This window comes from Fringilla coelebs (genome assembly GCF_963513975.1).
Source record: "Fringilla coelebs genome assembly, chromosome: Z".
In the NCBI taxonomy this organism is placed as follows: Eukaryota; Metazoa; Chordata; class Aves; order Passeriformes; family Fringillidae; genus Fringilla; species Fringilla coelebs.
This window is the reverse complement of record NC_140031.1, coordinates 8334177-8351085: the sequence shown is the minus strand read 5'-3', so window position 1 is coordinate 8351085 and position 16909 is coordinate 8334177. Positions and strand designations below refer to the sequence as shown.

The 16909-nt window shown below is 44.6% G+C and overlaps 2 protein-coding genes across 5 annotated transcripts in view; one reads left to right on the top strand and one right to left on the bottom strand.

The window, feature by feature from the left end:
• DNAI1 (dynein axonemal intermediate chain 1) overlaps positions 1–2836 on the bottom strand; it is a gene marked incomplete at its 5' end in the record, with an annotated part of 136185 nt that extends 133349 nt beyond the window's left edge. The window contains one exon of the mRNA XM_084224945.1: positions 2804–2836. Coding sequence (XP_084081071.1) covers positions 2804–2836 — 33 coding nt within the window. The remainder of the gene's footprint in view (positions 1–2803) is intronic.
• A 593-nt stretch (positions 2837–3429) lies between these two features.
• FAM219A (family with sequence similarity 219 member A) overlaps positions 3430–16909 on the top strand; it is a 93201-nt gene continuing 79721 nt past the window's right edge. For 2 of the 4 annotated variants that reach the window (XM_084224753.1, XM_084224752.1), the window contains exon 1: positions 3430–3598. In XM_084224753.1, coding sequence (XP_084080879.1) covers positions 3572–3598 — 27 coding nt within the window. In that variant the 5' untranslated portion in view covers positions 3430–3571. Of the gene's footprint in view, positions 3632–16909 lie in introns of all 4 variants that reach the window. The other 2 variants (XM_084224751.1, XM_084224750.1) reach the window with 1 other exon arrangement.

Here is a 16909-nt window from a genome sequence, read left to right as displayed (position 1 = left end):
AAAGAGTGAAATAAAGCAAGGAACTGATGTTAGAGGAGAATGCAGATACAAGACAGGCACAGAAAAAGAGCAGACAATCCCCACATAAGGAGAAGAAACAAAACAAGAATTTCTCACTAAGCATGTGAAGAACATGGAATCATGAAAGCAGAGGAGGAGCTGGAAGTGATATATGGTAAAAGAGAACAGCCGTACAGGTAAGTATCCCAGCTTTGAGAAGAATCTCAGGAAGAAAATTTTCAAAGTGAAAGCAGTCAGCAGTGAAAAACCAAAGAGGGAGAGCAGAAAAAAGCAATATATAAAAAAACAGGAAGAAAAAGCACAGGGACGGGGGAAAGAACATAATACTACAAAGAATTCTTGTCAAGAATTGGAATCTAAACCTTGACCCACCAATTAGCTTTGCAGTGGCCACTATGGCCAGGTAGATATCAAACATCAGGCCCTGGCTGGGCAGTGAGTAGCACAAAGGCATTCACTCCTCACACTCCCAAAGCCACTGAGATGTCATCTGTACTCAGAGTCAGGGAAAATGGGGCAAAAGTCTCTGGACTGAGAGGCAAGTAGCCAACCACACAATTCCTCCACTGCAAGAATATTCTAGCAGATAAAACCATGTGAAACAGAAATCAGATTTAACAAGCTCAAGGCAAATATAGGAAATGTAATATGGGACAAGTTAAAGTTATTGCTTTGAGGTTATTGTGATATAAGTTATGTGAAAAGCCAAACATCCTCAGAGTTTAAACAGTTTATGATGTTTCAAGAACTTTGAAATAAAAGAAATACCTTTACAGCATAATAAGTTTTTCAAACAACATGTCAATCAAAGCCTCTGAATTTCAGAGTATTGAGATAATGGCTACTGAAAATGACTGAAAATATTTATGTGGAAATTCTGAAAAGAAAAGAAACTGAATTTCAGAGCAAGCATTTCAACCCCAGTTTAGTTTCCATCATTATTAATGGTTTTTTACAATTTTAGCATAAACATCTTTATTATCTAGGACTGGATGTGGGTTTTGATTCTGAGTTTGTGCCCTTTGAAAATGTTATAAAGCCCTCTGTATCTTGGTACTTACTAGTTCTTATTAGGGGATTAGGAATCTCAGAGTGATCCTCTCACTCTTGCTTCCCTACCTGCTAACCCTTCTCCCACCAAGTGTGTTGGGACCTAAAAATGTTAACAAAAGGGTTTTACCAGCCAGGCCACCATCCACTTTTAATTTAAACACTTTGATACTCCAGTAGAAGACAAGACACAGGAATTACTCAAATTAATTTGAGTTTTTTTATCCTAAAAGAAGATGCATGCAGACATGTCTACACAGAGCCCAAAGGATTACAGTGAGGTCTCACAGACTGGGACCCCACAACAGTCTAGGTTTAGGGCCAGGAAGAGTAGCAAATGACTCCTGTTCATTGCTTGAGCTGAGTGAAGACCAAATAGCAACGCAAAAGAGAGAAAACTCACGGCTGGATATAACTAAAAGAATTTTTTAAAATTTTGTAAGAAGAAGGATTTTATCTTGTCTGCTCAGGGTCTCCGGGAGATCCGTGGGCAGGCTGGAGACACTTTGAGCGCATTGGAAGGGGTGCTGAGTACTGGAAGAGTGATGAAATGGCCTGACAATGTCTGAGGGCTGAACAGCATGGTGGCAGAGTGAGGGGTGCTGCAGCTTTGGGACAGGCCTGTTTGAAGAGCTGTGTAATGCCACAGAACTCTCAGGGCATGATGGGCAGCTGCAGGGACAGCACGACACAGCGTGCCAGCATCATGCAGCCAGGACTCAACAAGGGCAAGGGGGGCTGTGCTGACTCCACTGCCACACCCAGCCCCGTGGGTTACAACCTGAGCTGTCACTTCAACCCTTCAGCTCTGCTTAGTAGCACCTGGGTGTATCAGCAGGTGACAAGGTGACTATGAGCCCCACAGTGTGCCTGTGGTGCACAGGTGGGTGGCCAGCAGGTCAAGGGAGGTGATCCTGCCCCTCCACTCAGCCCTGCTGAGGGCACATCTGGAGTGCTCTGTCCCCTTCTGGGCTCCTCAGCACAAGGGAAACAAGGAGCTACAGGAGAGGGTCCGGCAGGGGCCACAAGGATGATTTGGGGTTTGGAGCATCTCTTTTACAAGAAGAGACTGCATGTCCTCATGCACTGCCGGCCCTGTTCAGTCTGGAGAAGACTGAGAGGGGATTTCATTAATACATATCATTAGATCAAAGGTGGCTGGCAAAGAGATGATTCCAGACTCTTTTCAGTGGTACCCAGTGACAGGACAAGGAGCACTGTCCATAAACTAAAAGATAAGAAGCTCCACCTCAACCTGAGGAAGAACTTCTTTACGCTGAGGGTGGCAGAGCACTGGAACAGGTGCGCAGGGAAGCCCTGGAGTCTCCTCTCTGGAGACATTCCAACCCCACCTGGATGTGTTCCTGTGTCACCTGCTCCAGGTGGCGCTGCCTTGGCAGGGTGGTTGGACTGGGTGATTCCGGGGATCCCTTCCAGCCCTGAGGATTCTGTGGCTCTGTGAACCCGGAGGGAAAGATCTGTGCTGCACCCAGTGACGTCACGGGTGGCGGTTTGGGGAACGGTGACGTCACCGCTGCTGTCACACCAAGGACAGAGCTCAGAGGAGGAACCGAGGGCAACAGGGTCACACCGGGACTGCACAGCGACCTTCCCGCTGCTGGGCTGCCGCCTCCCGCGAGGCGCCGCAGTGACGCCATTCGGGTGTGACGTCACGGCGCGTGCGGTGACGTCACCACGGCGCTGGCACCACGGGAGTGCGGCAAGCCCTTACCTGCCGGCGCTTGTCGGCCGCCTTGGGGGGCATGGCCGTCCCTCACTGCAGCGGACAGCTCTCGCCGCAATCCCGCGCCCGCCCGGCACCCGGCACGCCGGAAGTTGATGGCGGCAGCCATGGCAACGCGCCGGAAGCGGCGGATGGACCCGGCCATTCCCCCAACACCCCCGGTCTCCCCTCGAGGTAGGAAATGGTACATCCCAGCTGCCGCTGCAAACAGAGGGCCGCGGCCCAGAGAGAGAGACGGCAGAGCCAGCCCCTTTATGAATATTCAAATAAGGGCGGGACCACGGAAAACGGAGCATCTGGGCCACGACCTGGTGACCGAGGCCCCTCCTGCTTTATGAATATTCAATGAACGGGGAAGGCCTCGGGCAACGGAGTGACCGGGCACAAAACTGGTTGTAGTGATCGCGCCCTCGAATGACTATTCAAAAGAAGGCGGGGCCGCAGGGAGACCACCGTTCAGTCACCAATGACAGCACTCCCGCCACTCATGAATATTCAAATTTGCCAGCATCCGGGCCCCGAGCGGGAGACAGTGCCCCCGCCCCTTCATGAATATTCAGAAAGGGCGGGGCGGTGGCCGGACCCGGAAGCGGCGCGGCTGAGTCACGGCGGCGGCGGCGATGAGGCAGCCGCAGCCGCGGGCGGTGTCGTTGTCATTGTCGCTGTCGCTGTCCCCTCTCGGCGCCTGAGGAGCCGCCCGCGCCCGCCCGCCCTGCTCCCCGTGCTCCGCCCGCCGCGCTCGGCGCTGCCGCCAAGATGATGGAGGAGATAGACCGGTTCCAGGTGCCCGCCGTGCGCGCCGAGATGCAGCCGCTGGTGAGGGGCGGGCGGGCGGGGCCGCGCTGTGCCCGGGTTGAAATGACCCCGGTGCCGAGGGGGTGGCGCACACGCCCCCGGGTGTCGGCGCTGCGGGCGCGGCAGTGCCGCCGTTATATAACGGGGTGTCCTGGGCGCTGCCGCCATCCTCGGCGGGCCCGGGACCGCTGCTGTGTCATCCCGGGCCATCTTCTTATCCTGCCCCCCCGCCCCGTCCTCTTCTCCTCCTCCTCGTCCTCCTCCTCCTCCCCCGGTGTGTCCCCGAGCGCCGTCGGTAGCAGAAGCGGGCGGGGGCAGGCGGGCGGCTCCGCTCCTGCCGCGATGGAAACGCCGCTCCTCCCGGAGCATCCCGGGTGTTCTCCCGCCGCCGGGCACGGGAATGGCCCGAGGACGAGGGGGAAGCGGCGGAGGGACTGGGGAGCCCGGTTGTAGGCGCTGAGGACGGTTGGGCTTTTAATTGACTTTTACAAGATAGGAGAGGTCTGTGGAGGAATCGGGCGGTGTTTGTGCCCAGCCCGGGCTGGGAGCTGAGCGGAGCGATGCTCCCCGGGGATAGCAGAGCTGCCCGGGGTGGGTCTGAAGTTACACGCGCTGTGAAACCGCAGGACCTTCTCCGAGGATGGTTTTATAGCCTGCTCTCGACACTAAGCTGCAGTGAGGAGATGTTCGTCTTGTGTAAAGTCCAGGTCTTCTGCAAAAAAACATCAGCTTCTCTGGTCCAGCCCAGTTGTTTCGGGATATGATGGTGTATTGGACAGCAGTGATAGTAAGCTTAGGAGACAGTTTCCTTCAACATGGAAGAATTTAGAAAGAAAACATTGCCATCAAATTATCTTTGCTCACATTAAATGTTTTGTGTAAGGAAAGCAATCTGTGAGGGTTTGATGCCATGCCACGGCATCTGTTTTTCATATCAGGATGTTTTTTCATGTCGTAGACACAATTATACTCAACTAATGAGCTCTGAAGAGCCTGACATAATGGTTACACTACTACATGAGACCCTGGGGAATCTTTCAGAGAAGGAAGTCTGCAGGCTCACAGGACTTTGCAGATGTATAAGTGAGCAGGTAGAGTGGTCCTGGGCTTTTGATAGCTTTTGAAATGAGTTATGAAGGCAGGCCAGCTGGCTGGCAGCCAGGGGAGATGCTAGACCATCATCAAGTAGTGCAAGACTTCTTATGAGCATGTAGCTGCATTGCTCCAGTGCCACAAGCTTATTTGTGTATGTGTTGTGCCCCGTCGGCCTGCCACAGAGCTCTTGAATGTGTTTGCTCATTTCTGTTTTCTACCTGGAAAAGGTTCTCTTGTGTGTTCCCCTCCCCTTACTCTGGTCTTCCTCAGTCTCTGCCTGGAGGTTTGTTATTAGTAACCTGGGGCTTGTTGAAATACAGTTCATCTTGGCATTAAAGTGAAAGCTGGATAACGAGCTCGCTTGCTCAAGGTGTTGATTCTTTTTGGCACCTGGAGTAAGCAATTTCCATCTCAGCATCTGATTGTGTGAGACAGGCATATGAATTGTTTGGGAAGGTGGAAGGAACTTCAATGAAATACTTGCACAGTTCCTTTTAGGCAGCAGGTGAGGATAGGTTGTTACTAGGTTTGTGCTAGCACTGAAGCACTTCTAAGATTTCTAATATATGAAACCATACATTATTTAGAGTTGATATAAGCACAACCTCAGTTCTTTGTTGCAGTTAGTGTTTGTAAGAAGTTGAGGGCACCATAAGTGTCTTGTGAACAGAAAAGCTCTTCAAGGCCTACAGACTCAAATTATCTCTCAGTGGCAAGAAAAACATTTCTCTTATTGTGGGAGTGTTGATAAATTCTGAAAATATGCTTAGCTTGGGTTGCATTCTGGGTTTGGTTGTTTTTGATTTGTTTTGGTTTTTGTTGGTTGTTTCTTTGGCTTCAAACTTTTGTGAGGCAAAAAACTGTCCATATAAGCAGATAAGGGCTTGTTGCATTCCCTACTTATTGTAAGTGTTTTTATATAGGAGACTCAACAAATGTGACAAGAATGGCCATCTGTATTTGTTTTATTGAAGGCGTAGTAGTCAAAGTAGCAAGTTTGAAAAAGCTGTTGCCAGACAAAACTATCAAAGTGTTTTCTAGAAAGTCCATGATAATGGTGGAAGAGTGGAATTTGCAGATACATGCATGTTTGCATGGACATAAACCAGGCAGAATCCAAACAGCTTCTCTGATCCAACCCAGTTGTTTTGGGGTATGATGGTGGATTGGGCAGCAGTGATAGTAAGCTTAGGAAACAGTTTCCTTCAACATTAGAATTAAAAAATTTTCACAAAGAGCTTTAACACTTCCATTAAAAAAATACTCTGAATCTGTGTTTCAGGGCTTCAGTTCCTTTCTAACAACTGGAGCTCATAGTGAAACCTTGGGGGGCTTGAGTCTACAGGGGTCTACACACAGAATTGTTGTGACTGGGCGTATAGGATTTTTCCACAGGCATGGAAATGTTGACAATGGTCTCAGAAGGGAGATGTAGCAAGTCTGGCACAGCATTTCTGGTGGTTTCCTCTGCTTTGTAGTTCCTGGTCTGTACTTTGCAGATAGGGACTGGATACTTGCAAGAATCCTTGCCAGTCTGGGATTTCTCATATTAATTTGTTTGGGTGATGCAGTTCTGGCCAATGCTACTGCTTTGTGCCATTACAATTAGCATGTGTCTGTCACTCTCCCTCCCATTCTGTACTTTTAAGGTTGTGATTTAAACCCAGTTAACAAATAAATCACTCACAGCCACTTGCTCACTTACCTCCCACATCAGGATGGGGGAGAGAATCAGACAAGTAAAAGTGAGAAAACTTGTGGGTTGAGATGAAGACAGTTTAATAAGTAAAGCTAAAACCATGCACACAAGCAAAGCAAAACAAGGAATTTATCCACCATTTCCTTTGTGCAGGCAGGGGTTCAGCCATGCCCAGAGAAGAGGGCAGGGCTCCATTACACCTGATGAACACTTGGTAGGACAAATGCTATCACTCCCAGCAACCCCCCTTGTCCTTTTACTTCCTAGCTTTATATGCTGAGCATATAAAGGGTAAGGGTATGGAATATCCCTCTGGTCATTTGGGGTCAGCTGTCCTATCTGTGTGCCTGCCCAACATCTTGTGCACCCCCAGACTCCTGGCTGGTGGGGTGAGAAACAAAAAACACCTTGATTCTGAAAGTGCTGCCCAGCAATAAGCAAAACATCCCTGTGTTATCAATACTGTTTTCAGCACAAACCCAAAACACAGCCCCACAGTAGCTACTGTGAAGAAAATGAACTTTATCCCTGTCAAAATCAGCACAAAAGTACAGAATAACCTTATAATCTCAGGATTTACTGTCTACTTCCCAGTTTAAAAGCTTTCCGTTCCAATGGTCTCAGGGAGAGATGCATCTGTCACTCTTTTCCACATCCAGGAAGCTGAAGTAAAAGTTTGTTTTTCACGTGCTACCTAAAAGTCACTGTGACTTGCCACTGAATTGGTATATGAAAATAAATGTCTCTAAACATTATTCCCTGCTAAAAACAAACAAAGAAGGTCCCTTGCTTGATTTATAGAGTATACACTAGATAAAATATTTTTTCATCCTGTTCCAACAGGAACAGGGTGTCCCAGGAAAGCACTGTTCCCTCAGAATGCTGGCCAGTGTGTGACAGGTCCTGAAATGAGGTTTGTGAAGCTAGGATTTGCTCAAAATCCTGAACTTTGTGTTGTTGACCAGTTTGCATGCTTTTAAATGTCTGTTCATCTGCATGGATAAAGTGTCATCTTAGCTTCTGATATCTTTATCTCCTGAACTCTGGGATAACTGCTGCTGATCTACCTGGAAACCCTCTGACAGGCCTCCTGGTCTGCCCACCTTCAAAGTTAAAAGACTAGCTTCTCTTTGGTGTGTAGCAGCTATATCTTTCTTAGAATGTAGTCTGAAACCCTTCTGAACTCTTCCGCCCTCCAGACCTGTCACTGCCACTTGCAGTATTTATTGATCAGCTGTCAGGGTGATAGTGCACTAATGTCTGGTGTCTGCTGACAGCACATCCTGACAGTAAGCAGTGCTTTATTTACAGAGCAGGAACAGAGAACCTGACATAGCTTTTTGCAAAACTAAGTTCTTTAAAACTCAAATGTGTCTGGTTGGGGAACATTGTCTCTTTGACAGCCTAGTCCCACCAAGGTCTGTCTTGGCTTCCCATTGCAAGGCTAAGGGCGGCACCCAACTAGTATAGGCTGGACAAAGCCTACCAGGATCTCCGGTTGCTGCAAGTTTCTTTCTGCTGATAACAAGTCAGATAGGGATTATGTTGCAGAGCTGAGAGGCGTTTGGCCTGCAGGTTGCATGTTGGCCAGGTCTGTCATGTGTGCCCTCCAACACTTCACATTGGATGCAGTGATGTGAAATTAATGAGGGTAGTCATATTCCTCCTCTTTCCATCTTGTTTGGATAAGCATTGTGAAGTCAGGCAAGCTGGCTTGACTCTGTGTGACCTCTACAAATGTGTTTTGAGAACTGCTGGGTAACTGATGTGCATCCAAAGGAGAGGTTCACAAGACTTAATGAGACAGAGTTGCTATGTGCAGATGGACAAGATGGCATGCAGTACCTGGTAACCTGATTTAACCTGGTTAAACATCATCCAGTTTTTAGATGGGATGAGGCCCCGTGTCTCTTCAAATCTTGAAGAGACACGTTACACTGCATATTTTGATGTTGTGGTACAGTTCTGTACATTTTCATCCTGAAGACAGGCTGGTAACTGGCACTTGGTCACATTCATGTCATGCCTGTCCATGAAAATGGAACTATTTGTTCTGGTCCACATTTCTGTTCTTGCATACTGGTCACATTTGGCTTCTATCCTAAAAATGCCTGCCTTTTCAAATTAATATAAACTAATTTACAGGGTGTTTTGTTTACTCCTAATGTTTAGTGTCACATCATCCTTATCAACATCATGCAAGCTCAACTGCAGGAACTCTGTTCTGCTTAGATTCTGTTCATTTCTAGCTCAACCTGTTGTGATCCTTCTGCACTCACAGAAAGGTCTCTCTGCCTTAGCTGCTGGGTAGTGGGTTATTTCCAGATAAAATCAGTTCAGGGTTTGCAGGGATGTGAAGACTGAAATTCATTGTTTCTGGGACACTTACACTTCCTAGATAGCTTTCTTGGCTGATGGAGTTGGTATTTGATGTCTTAACTTCCAACTAGTCAATTTTTCCTGGTCTGTTGGTGGTGATGCATTTGTTATGATGATTTGTTTTCTAGCCATTTTTTTTCTGGAAAGGTTTCCTAACATAAGATTCTTATTACAATGGCAGATATTAAAGGGAGAGAGAGATGAAGGGGAACTTGCACAGTGAGGATGCTGCAGACAAAAAAGAAGTAAAATTTCCTTTGAAATAAGAATGGATGACCCTGTAGTTGTGTGTAGAGCCATCTTTTCTTCAGCACTGGAGTCTCACTGCACACTCTCCGTGTGATTTTTAAATCTGTGTTTTGGATTGTTACCTAAACTCTTGCCAAGCCCTTAGAATTTTTGTTAAAATGAAATGTACTGAGCACAGTGCAGTGGGGCTGTATCTTGAGTCTGTTGGAACATGGATGCCTCCTGAGCACATCGCTTGCATGCACCAAGCCCTGGCTGGCATGTGATGGCAGACTGACAGGTGACAATGTTGGATCACACGTTGCTCCTATAGACCAACATGGGCAGTTTCTGTTCTTAGCACAAAAATGAAAGTAGAGTAAAAGTGCTTTTGCTTACATGGCATCAGTACCGCTTTTCCCAAGAACACATCTGTTGAAGTGCAGCAGCTTCAATGGAGCTTTGACACAAACTTCTAAGACTTTGGCTCGCTTTCTGAAAACAGCAGGAATGCAGTATTTCAGTTTCCCGGTTTTCAGCCCACATGAAAAACAGGAGCTCTTTCCAGAGAAATTGAGAAGTGGTTCCTATATCTCAATCTGAATCATTGTGCCGGGCCTGGTTCCTTGCCAGCAGGGGCCTCAGGCTTGTAGCTCTAGTTATGATGATGACAGCCAAAGTAAGGGTTTTGTTCAGCCAAATCCTACAGTGATACTGCTGGCTCTTCAGCTGAGATGCCAAATCTGCACCAGTTCTGAAAGTGTAACATTTTCAGAAATTTTGATGGTACAGAAGATGCATTTCTATACAGCTTTGGTTTTTAACATCAGAAGAGAATAAAAGTAAACTATATTATCTACCAGATACGTAGTTTTTTTAAAAAACTGTAATTTTAGTCAGCAGAAAGTATGAGTGCTTGGCATGTTTATAGAATCTGCATTCTTTATTTCTGCAAAATACTGCATATCTCACCTTAAGAAAGTTGTGCCGCATGCTAAGATCTCTCTGTAAAATGGGGAAAAAGTAAAGAACAGAAAACCAAAAGTAACTGAAGCAAAAAGCAATGCTATACCTCTAGGGCTTATAAATAGTATGTTAATATAACAATATGTCTATAGTGCAGGTACAAAAATCCCCCATTTTTCTAGAAGGAAAAAGCTTCTAAAATGAAAATGTCATCCTTATATATATTCATTGTAATGTAGCCCAGGGGTTACACAGCTACTAGTTTTGTAAATGCTTGCAGTACATGAGATTCGTAATGTTGGAGGACTATGGGTCCTGAAAAAATTGATTTCAGATAGTCCTGCTTTTAGTTATACAGCTTTTTTTGATGTGCTGTCATGTCATCTGTAGCAGTGGCCTAAAGATTGCCTCCCTGAATACTTCAGTTAATTGGGATTCTGTCCTGTCACTTCTCTGTCCCATATCAGGCCTGAGGTGCTGTGGGACAGGAACATTTTTGTTACCACCCCAGGCCAGGCTGAAACTCCAGCAGTGATCCAGCACATGCTCCCAAAGGAAGGCAGTGAGGGATGTGCTGTTGTATCTAGTGGATGACCTGTCAGGATATGGGAGCATGTTCTGGTTGGCACTGTCCCTGCAGGAACATTGCTCCTTCTTCTCTACTTCTTTGTATAAGTTCTGACTACAGTTGTTCTGTCAGTCATATTTGGAAATCTCCTTCTGAGTGAAGAAAGGTATTTAAAAGGGGGCAGTGAACTCTATGAACAATTAAATCTGCACAGTCCACTCTTGGGATTCTACCGTCATTCCCAAGAGCTTGTTATCTGTAGCGTGATGTTAATACCTACTCAGACAGCAATTTCTGCTGCTGATATAGCTGTATCCTTTCTCTGCCAGTAGGTAGTGGCAGGTCTGTAAAGAGACAAGATGAAGAAAATTCCAGGGGAGAGAGGAGAACAAGGCATGGTTTAATTTCTGCAAGACTTCATTCCAGGAAAGCCCTCAGCTTACCAACAGAGCTGTGACCTGTCTGGAGGTACATTTTACTTTTGGTGAAATTAAAGCCTGAACTTGATAAGGATAGAGGAGGAGATCTCATTACCAGTTTGGTCTGTGGGCTAGAGGGTTAAAAGTCTTGGCTAACGGCAGGTCTTGTAGTCAGTGACGATGGTGTACCTATTTTTTCTAGACATTTTTAGACATTCTTGGCTGGAATAGTTGCCTTTCAGCTTCTATGTAGATCAGTTATTTGTCACTTTCCGTAGGCAGTCTGTAGAAATGTGTCTACGCTTTCCCCTCACACTCACACATGCCATACATCTTCAGTGAGGTCCTGTGCCATTTTGAGTATAGGGTTCCCCCAAGGTTGTTCTGTATCTGGCACTATAAAATTGACATGGTGGTGATGCAGCCACTTGCCACTAGTAAATCCATCAGTTCAGCTCAAAGCCTTTGTAGTCTGAACCATTATTCTTTTAGTTTTAGAGTGTCATCTTGTGCAATGGATTGGTGTCCATTCTGTGGTAAGCAGTCGGAAGCAAGCATTTGTTTCATTGGTTTGTCTCTGAGTATTACTGAGTCAGAGTGAGTGAAATTGTAGGTGGAAATTTGCTTAATTTTGTAGAGTCACTGCTAGTAAATCTGCTGAACTTCTGGACACATCCATGACCAATTCACAGGATAGGAAGGTTTTATCACATCAGGAAACTTCTTTACAAAGTGCTTTCCTAAATACGTGCAGAGTATTCAGGCTGCATCCCAACTGCTTTTACTTGGTGAATCGCAGTCATCTTAGTTGTGGACTGAGAAAAGTATATTTTTAGTAAACTTGAAGGTAGCACACATTGCTTTTGTTGAGAAAAGCCCTGGCTCTCTAAACATGGATAATGCTTTATTTCCTATATAGAAGGGAAAAGGGAGAGTACTGTTTGTTTCATCTTAAAAAGGTATTTCAGCTGTAGTGGCAAGCTCTCTACTGGGAATGCAGCCTCCGCTGTGAACAAGTTACGTTTCTAGAACATATTTAAATTCTTCCTGAGCCAGCTAATTTCTATTGCGTCGAACAAAGTCGTTGGCTATCAAATAACTGTCCACCAAGTGACTCCTGTAACCCAGCACCATCTGCCTACCAGAGTACATTGTTTAGACTCTGCGTGCAGTGCTGAAGCAGGTAGAACAAACATACCTCAGCTCTTTCCTCATCATGCTTCCAGAATAGTCTGTGTTAGAGCTTTTCTGAGGAGCTGCTATTTTGTTCAGCATCCAGAACCATCAGACATGGATTGTTCCTCTTTGGACATGGTATGGTGTCTTGACTCCTGCTTGTCTGACACTGCTTTTTCTTATTTTCTTTTCAGTTTCCTTTCTGAGCCAACTCCCATTTATACGTGCACCTATCTTTTGGGCTCTGCAGTATTCAGTCCAATAAATCCTTTTCCTAAGCCAAGCAGAGCAGCAATATTCTAATGATCATTTCTCTCTTGCGTGCTTTACTGATTGCATGGGAATGCCAGTTAGTGATTTAGTACACTCATACACAAGCAAAATGTTTACCTAGGTTATTTCTTGTTTCATGGGGGTTTTTTTTTGTATGTGGCCCTGGGTGAAAACCAGTCTTGGCTCTTGCATCAATGTCAGAGTTGCTTATGCTGATCTAATTATTGTTTCATTCCCTGTTCCCTGCTGAATTTGGGGCATGGTGGTTTCTCTTTTTTCAGTAGGTTTGCCAGAGGCACTGGAAGAGCTTTTTAGCTGGGGTGAGATAGCCTGCTTTGATGGTGGACTCTCAAGCTCCTTTCTTTCAAACAGATGTCTTACAGCTGGCCAGTAGATCTTTTTTACCTGGTGGACCAAGCATTTTTACCTGCCTTAATGCAGTTACATTTGTGTCTTCATCGGTTCATCATTTCACTTTTTTGCATAGGTAACTATGGTAATTTGACATTTTTGAGTTTCTGTGCTCACCTCTGTGATGGTGTTCTCAGACGTAAGAAACTGTTGCTTTTTGCCTTTAAGTGAGGAAGTACTGCAGTCCCTGCAGAAGGGCACATTGGCAGTGTACTGCAGTATTGAAAAGGACCTGTTGGTTAGACCCACATTTGTAAATTCAGAAGAGATTCACTTACACTTGCCTAAGCTCTTTTGGTAGTATTGCTTAAGTCACGTCCCCAGACAATGAACTGTTCCCGTTTCAGTCTTTGGCTGATGTACCAGCCTTACAGCAGACTAATGATAGGGCAAGGGAGGCAGATGGGACTTCCTTGTTTTGAGCCAGCTAGTTCTAGGAAAGCAATTTCTTGGAGTTGAAGCAGAAGGTCTGATATTTGTTAGAGAAGAGAAGGTAAGGGGATTCAAATCAAATAATGAAGTTCATCAAAGCTAAGTGTAGAGTCTTGCACCTAGTGAGGAATATGCACCAATACCGGTTAAGGGCTGAACTACAGGAAAGCACCTGGGGGGGGGCTTGGTGAGAAATCTGATTTAAAAGGCTTTTACCTGTAGTGTTTAACATAGTAGAGGAAAGTAATTTTAATACTTGTAATTTTAATACTCATGGGTCTTATCCTCATTGGTAGTGACTCAATTGTAGGGCCTAATTTCTAATATCAAACTTGTTTTGTTGTCAGTTGTTGTAAGTAGCTTGATGTGTAGTAAAAGGCAAATTTTAAAATTTCTGAAGTTTGCAGATCCTGAACATCCAAGGAGCTGTTTCAGCAGACTGACCTAAAAAATGAGAGGGAGGCAAGGCATTGCATGTGGTGCATGTTGTTAATTGAAATAAAAAAAATGAATAGGAATGTTCCTAACCAGAGATGGCATTGCAAAGCTTTTGTCTGGCAGAATCTTGTGATTGACATGTCTAAAAACAATATACTTCTCTGTATGAAATCATGACTTTTTTCCTAACAACATGCATATGATGCAAATGAAAAATACACTGTCTGTGATGGCCAGAGTAGACTCTTCAGCTGAACACCACATACAGATTGTGCGGTCACTGCTTTGTCAGTCAATGCATGGAAAGGGGCAATCATGGTGATGGAACAGAACTAGTGAAGGTTCAACCTTCCAGACTTCACTAGTTTGGAGCAAGGGCCTGAGGTGTGCGGAGAAATGTGCAGTGCCCGTGTCAGTACAGGGAGCAGCTCTTACTGCAGGGACCAGCCTCCCCTCTGCAGCAACACTTCCACTAATGCTTCCATGGAACATCTTTGTTCCAGAGGCAAAATAGATTAGCATAAGTACAGCCTGCATCATCAAAATTATCTGATGCCTTTTTAGTTGTGGCTTTGAGCCTCAGTGGTAGTGAATGTGGAATTATTTTTGAAAGCACAAAGCAATGCACCACACCTGAACCTTGTTTCTCATAGCATCTGTCTCTGGAATATATGTGGAACAAGAGAATGCCTAGCATGGTATCCCTTGAGAAAAGCTAGGGAATATGTGGATAAGATGGGAATGGAGGTGTGTAATAGTGCTTTCAGAGGATCCATGTGGTATGAAAACAGCAGAAAAAGCTTTCTTTTCTAAGCCTAGAATTCTAAAACTTCAAAGGACCTTGCAGGAAAATTGTGTTGTAGGCCAGGGAAAGACTTAACCATTCCCCTCTGTCCCTACCAATCTCTTTTGGGCCTGTGGGTCTGTCTAGATCTCTGATCTTAATTTCCCTTTATTTAAGGGGGAAAAAAGGGAATTGCATTTCTGAGAATAGTAACAGGAGCAGCATGTTCTCAGGCTCTGAGGATGGAGGTCACCTAGCCCACTGGAGCATGTAAAAGCTGCGCTTCATGTTGGGTTCTTGGCAGTTGATAAGCCAAGGAGAAACTGCTGGGTTGTGATTTCATTTCTGTTAATGTGTGTGTCAAAAGATCAGCTTCCAGTTTTGATCGCTGCAATTAGGGAGAAATGGGCATTGTTAAAGGAGTTAGAGCAAGTCCAGCTCTTCTTGAAAATATATTGTGACACATCTGTACTGAGACTTAATCATCAGGAGTTGCCACTTACAGCTTTCAGGATGCTAATATAAAACCTGAAGAAATAGTCTAGAATTCTGCAAAACATTAGCCATTCCTCTGCTGCTCTGATGAAATAAAATGTCATACTGCTCCTTGTTTTCATTATTTCCAACAGAGCCAAACCCTTTGGTGGATGTACCTTAGAAAGCATATCACAAAAGCAGTTCTGTGAAAAGAATTTCTTGTACTTCTTGCAAAAATTAGGGCAAAGTGATTGTGAAAATAGCTGAGATGATCCATGCTGTGCATGTAAGAATTATTATAAAGCGATTATCTGGTTATGGGAGAATATTTTATTTGGATTATGTAGCTACATAGAATTTATAATTCATGCTTTCTGCAGAAAAGAAGTTCCCCTGTGCTGCAGTGGGAAATGTCAGATATGAGCTTTTATTAACTCTAAGGTTCTATATTTGCAACACTGAAATCTAAAGATTAATCCCTGAATTTTGGGAAAAAATTATTTCACTTGGAGTCCAACCCAGTAAGAAAATTTCGTCCCACAAGGTTAACTGCTAGCACTTAAAAGATTATAGGTGCTTCTGTACTGACTTTTGGAGGAGTGGTGCTTTCTGCTTAGTTGTGACCATAAGTTGTGCTGGATTTAACAAATGGGTGAATTAGGTCCACACTTCAACTCTTTTCAGTGACTGGGACCCTGGTTGTTGGATCTGTATATGAGATGGAGAACGTATTTGCCATCTCTCTCTCCAACTGTGCTCTGAAAACCACTATTTCATGGTATTGACTCCAACAGTCCCAAAGTTCCCCCTTGCTTATCCATATGATTAGCCCTTGAATCAATATTTAGTAGAATGTGCATAGCAGTGCTGGTTTTTGGGAAGCACGGTGACTAGTGTCCTAGGACCTTGCTGGAGAAGCCACAAGGTTCTTTTACTGGCATAAGAGATGTGTGTTTGATGCTGGCTCACTTAATTTCCTCCTTCTTATTAAGCCATGGATATTTGGCAGTGGCTGTGATTCTGAATGACCATGGATAATTCTGTAAAAAAGCTGTGATGTTATTCTGTCATTGCAGATTTACTTGATTGCACAAGGTCCTAACAGCTTTTTGCAAATCCTAATTGCTTTGAGGATCAAGCATTTTATTTCTGGTTTCTGATTTGTCTTTTGTGAAAGATTCATCAGATTATAGGAATATGTCATTAAGTTTTTTTGATAGATATGTAGGAACTCAAAACAGAGTTGTGATGCATTTTTGTCAACTCTTTTTTCCTAGGCTAGTTGATTATGTGTTTTGAAAGATTTTTAAATGGCCACTGAAGTCGGGCTTGCTATATTAATTAATAACTGGGAGAAAGCTAGATGCTTTTACCACAGGTATCCTGCCTTGGTATATCTCTGTTGGTAGATTTTGCGGAAGCACCAACTGGGAGACTTTGCATAAATTCAGAACTCATTAACATCACAGGGAATTGCCAGCAGTCAGTTGCAATGGTGATAGCGTGTTCATGCTGACACACAGAGAGCCAGGAAGGTGGATGAAGCAGGTCTGCTAAATACCACTCCAAGCTTGACATTCTGAAGTGTATTAGACCCTTGCTGAGTTTTATCCCCTTGATATTGCAAACTTGTTCTTTTGGTTTAGCAGGACTGAAGAACTTTCTCTTAGTAGTCTGAAGCTGCACTTCAGGCTGTGGTCTTAATTGATAAACATGACAAATCCTTTAATTTTTCAGGACTGAAGTCAGTTCATTCTTTTTATTATGCAAAAATAGAAGCGCTCTTCCTGGGGCATTGCTAGGGCATGGGATTTAATTCTGCTGATTGCCAATGATAATAAAAACACAACATTCACCTTAACTGGTAAATCATATGAAATTAATGGTGGTCACTTCCAAATGAGTACCTTGGTAATTTCAGCAGTCCTTTTTTGGGGGGTTAACAAACACGATG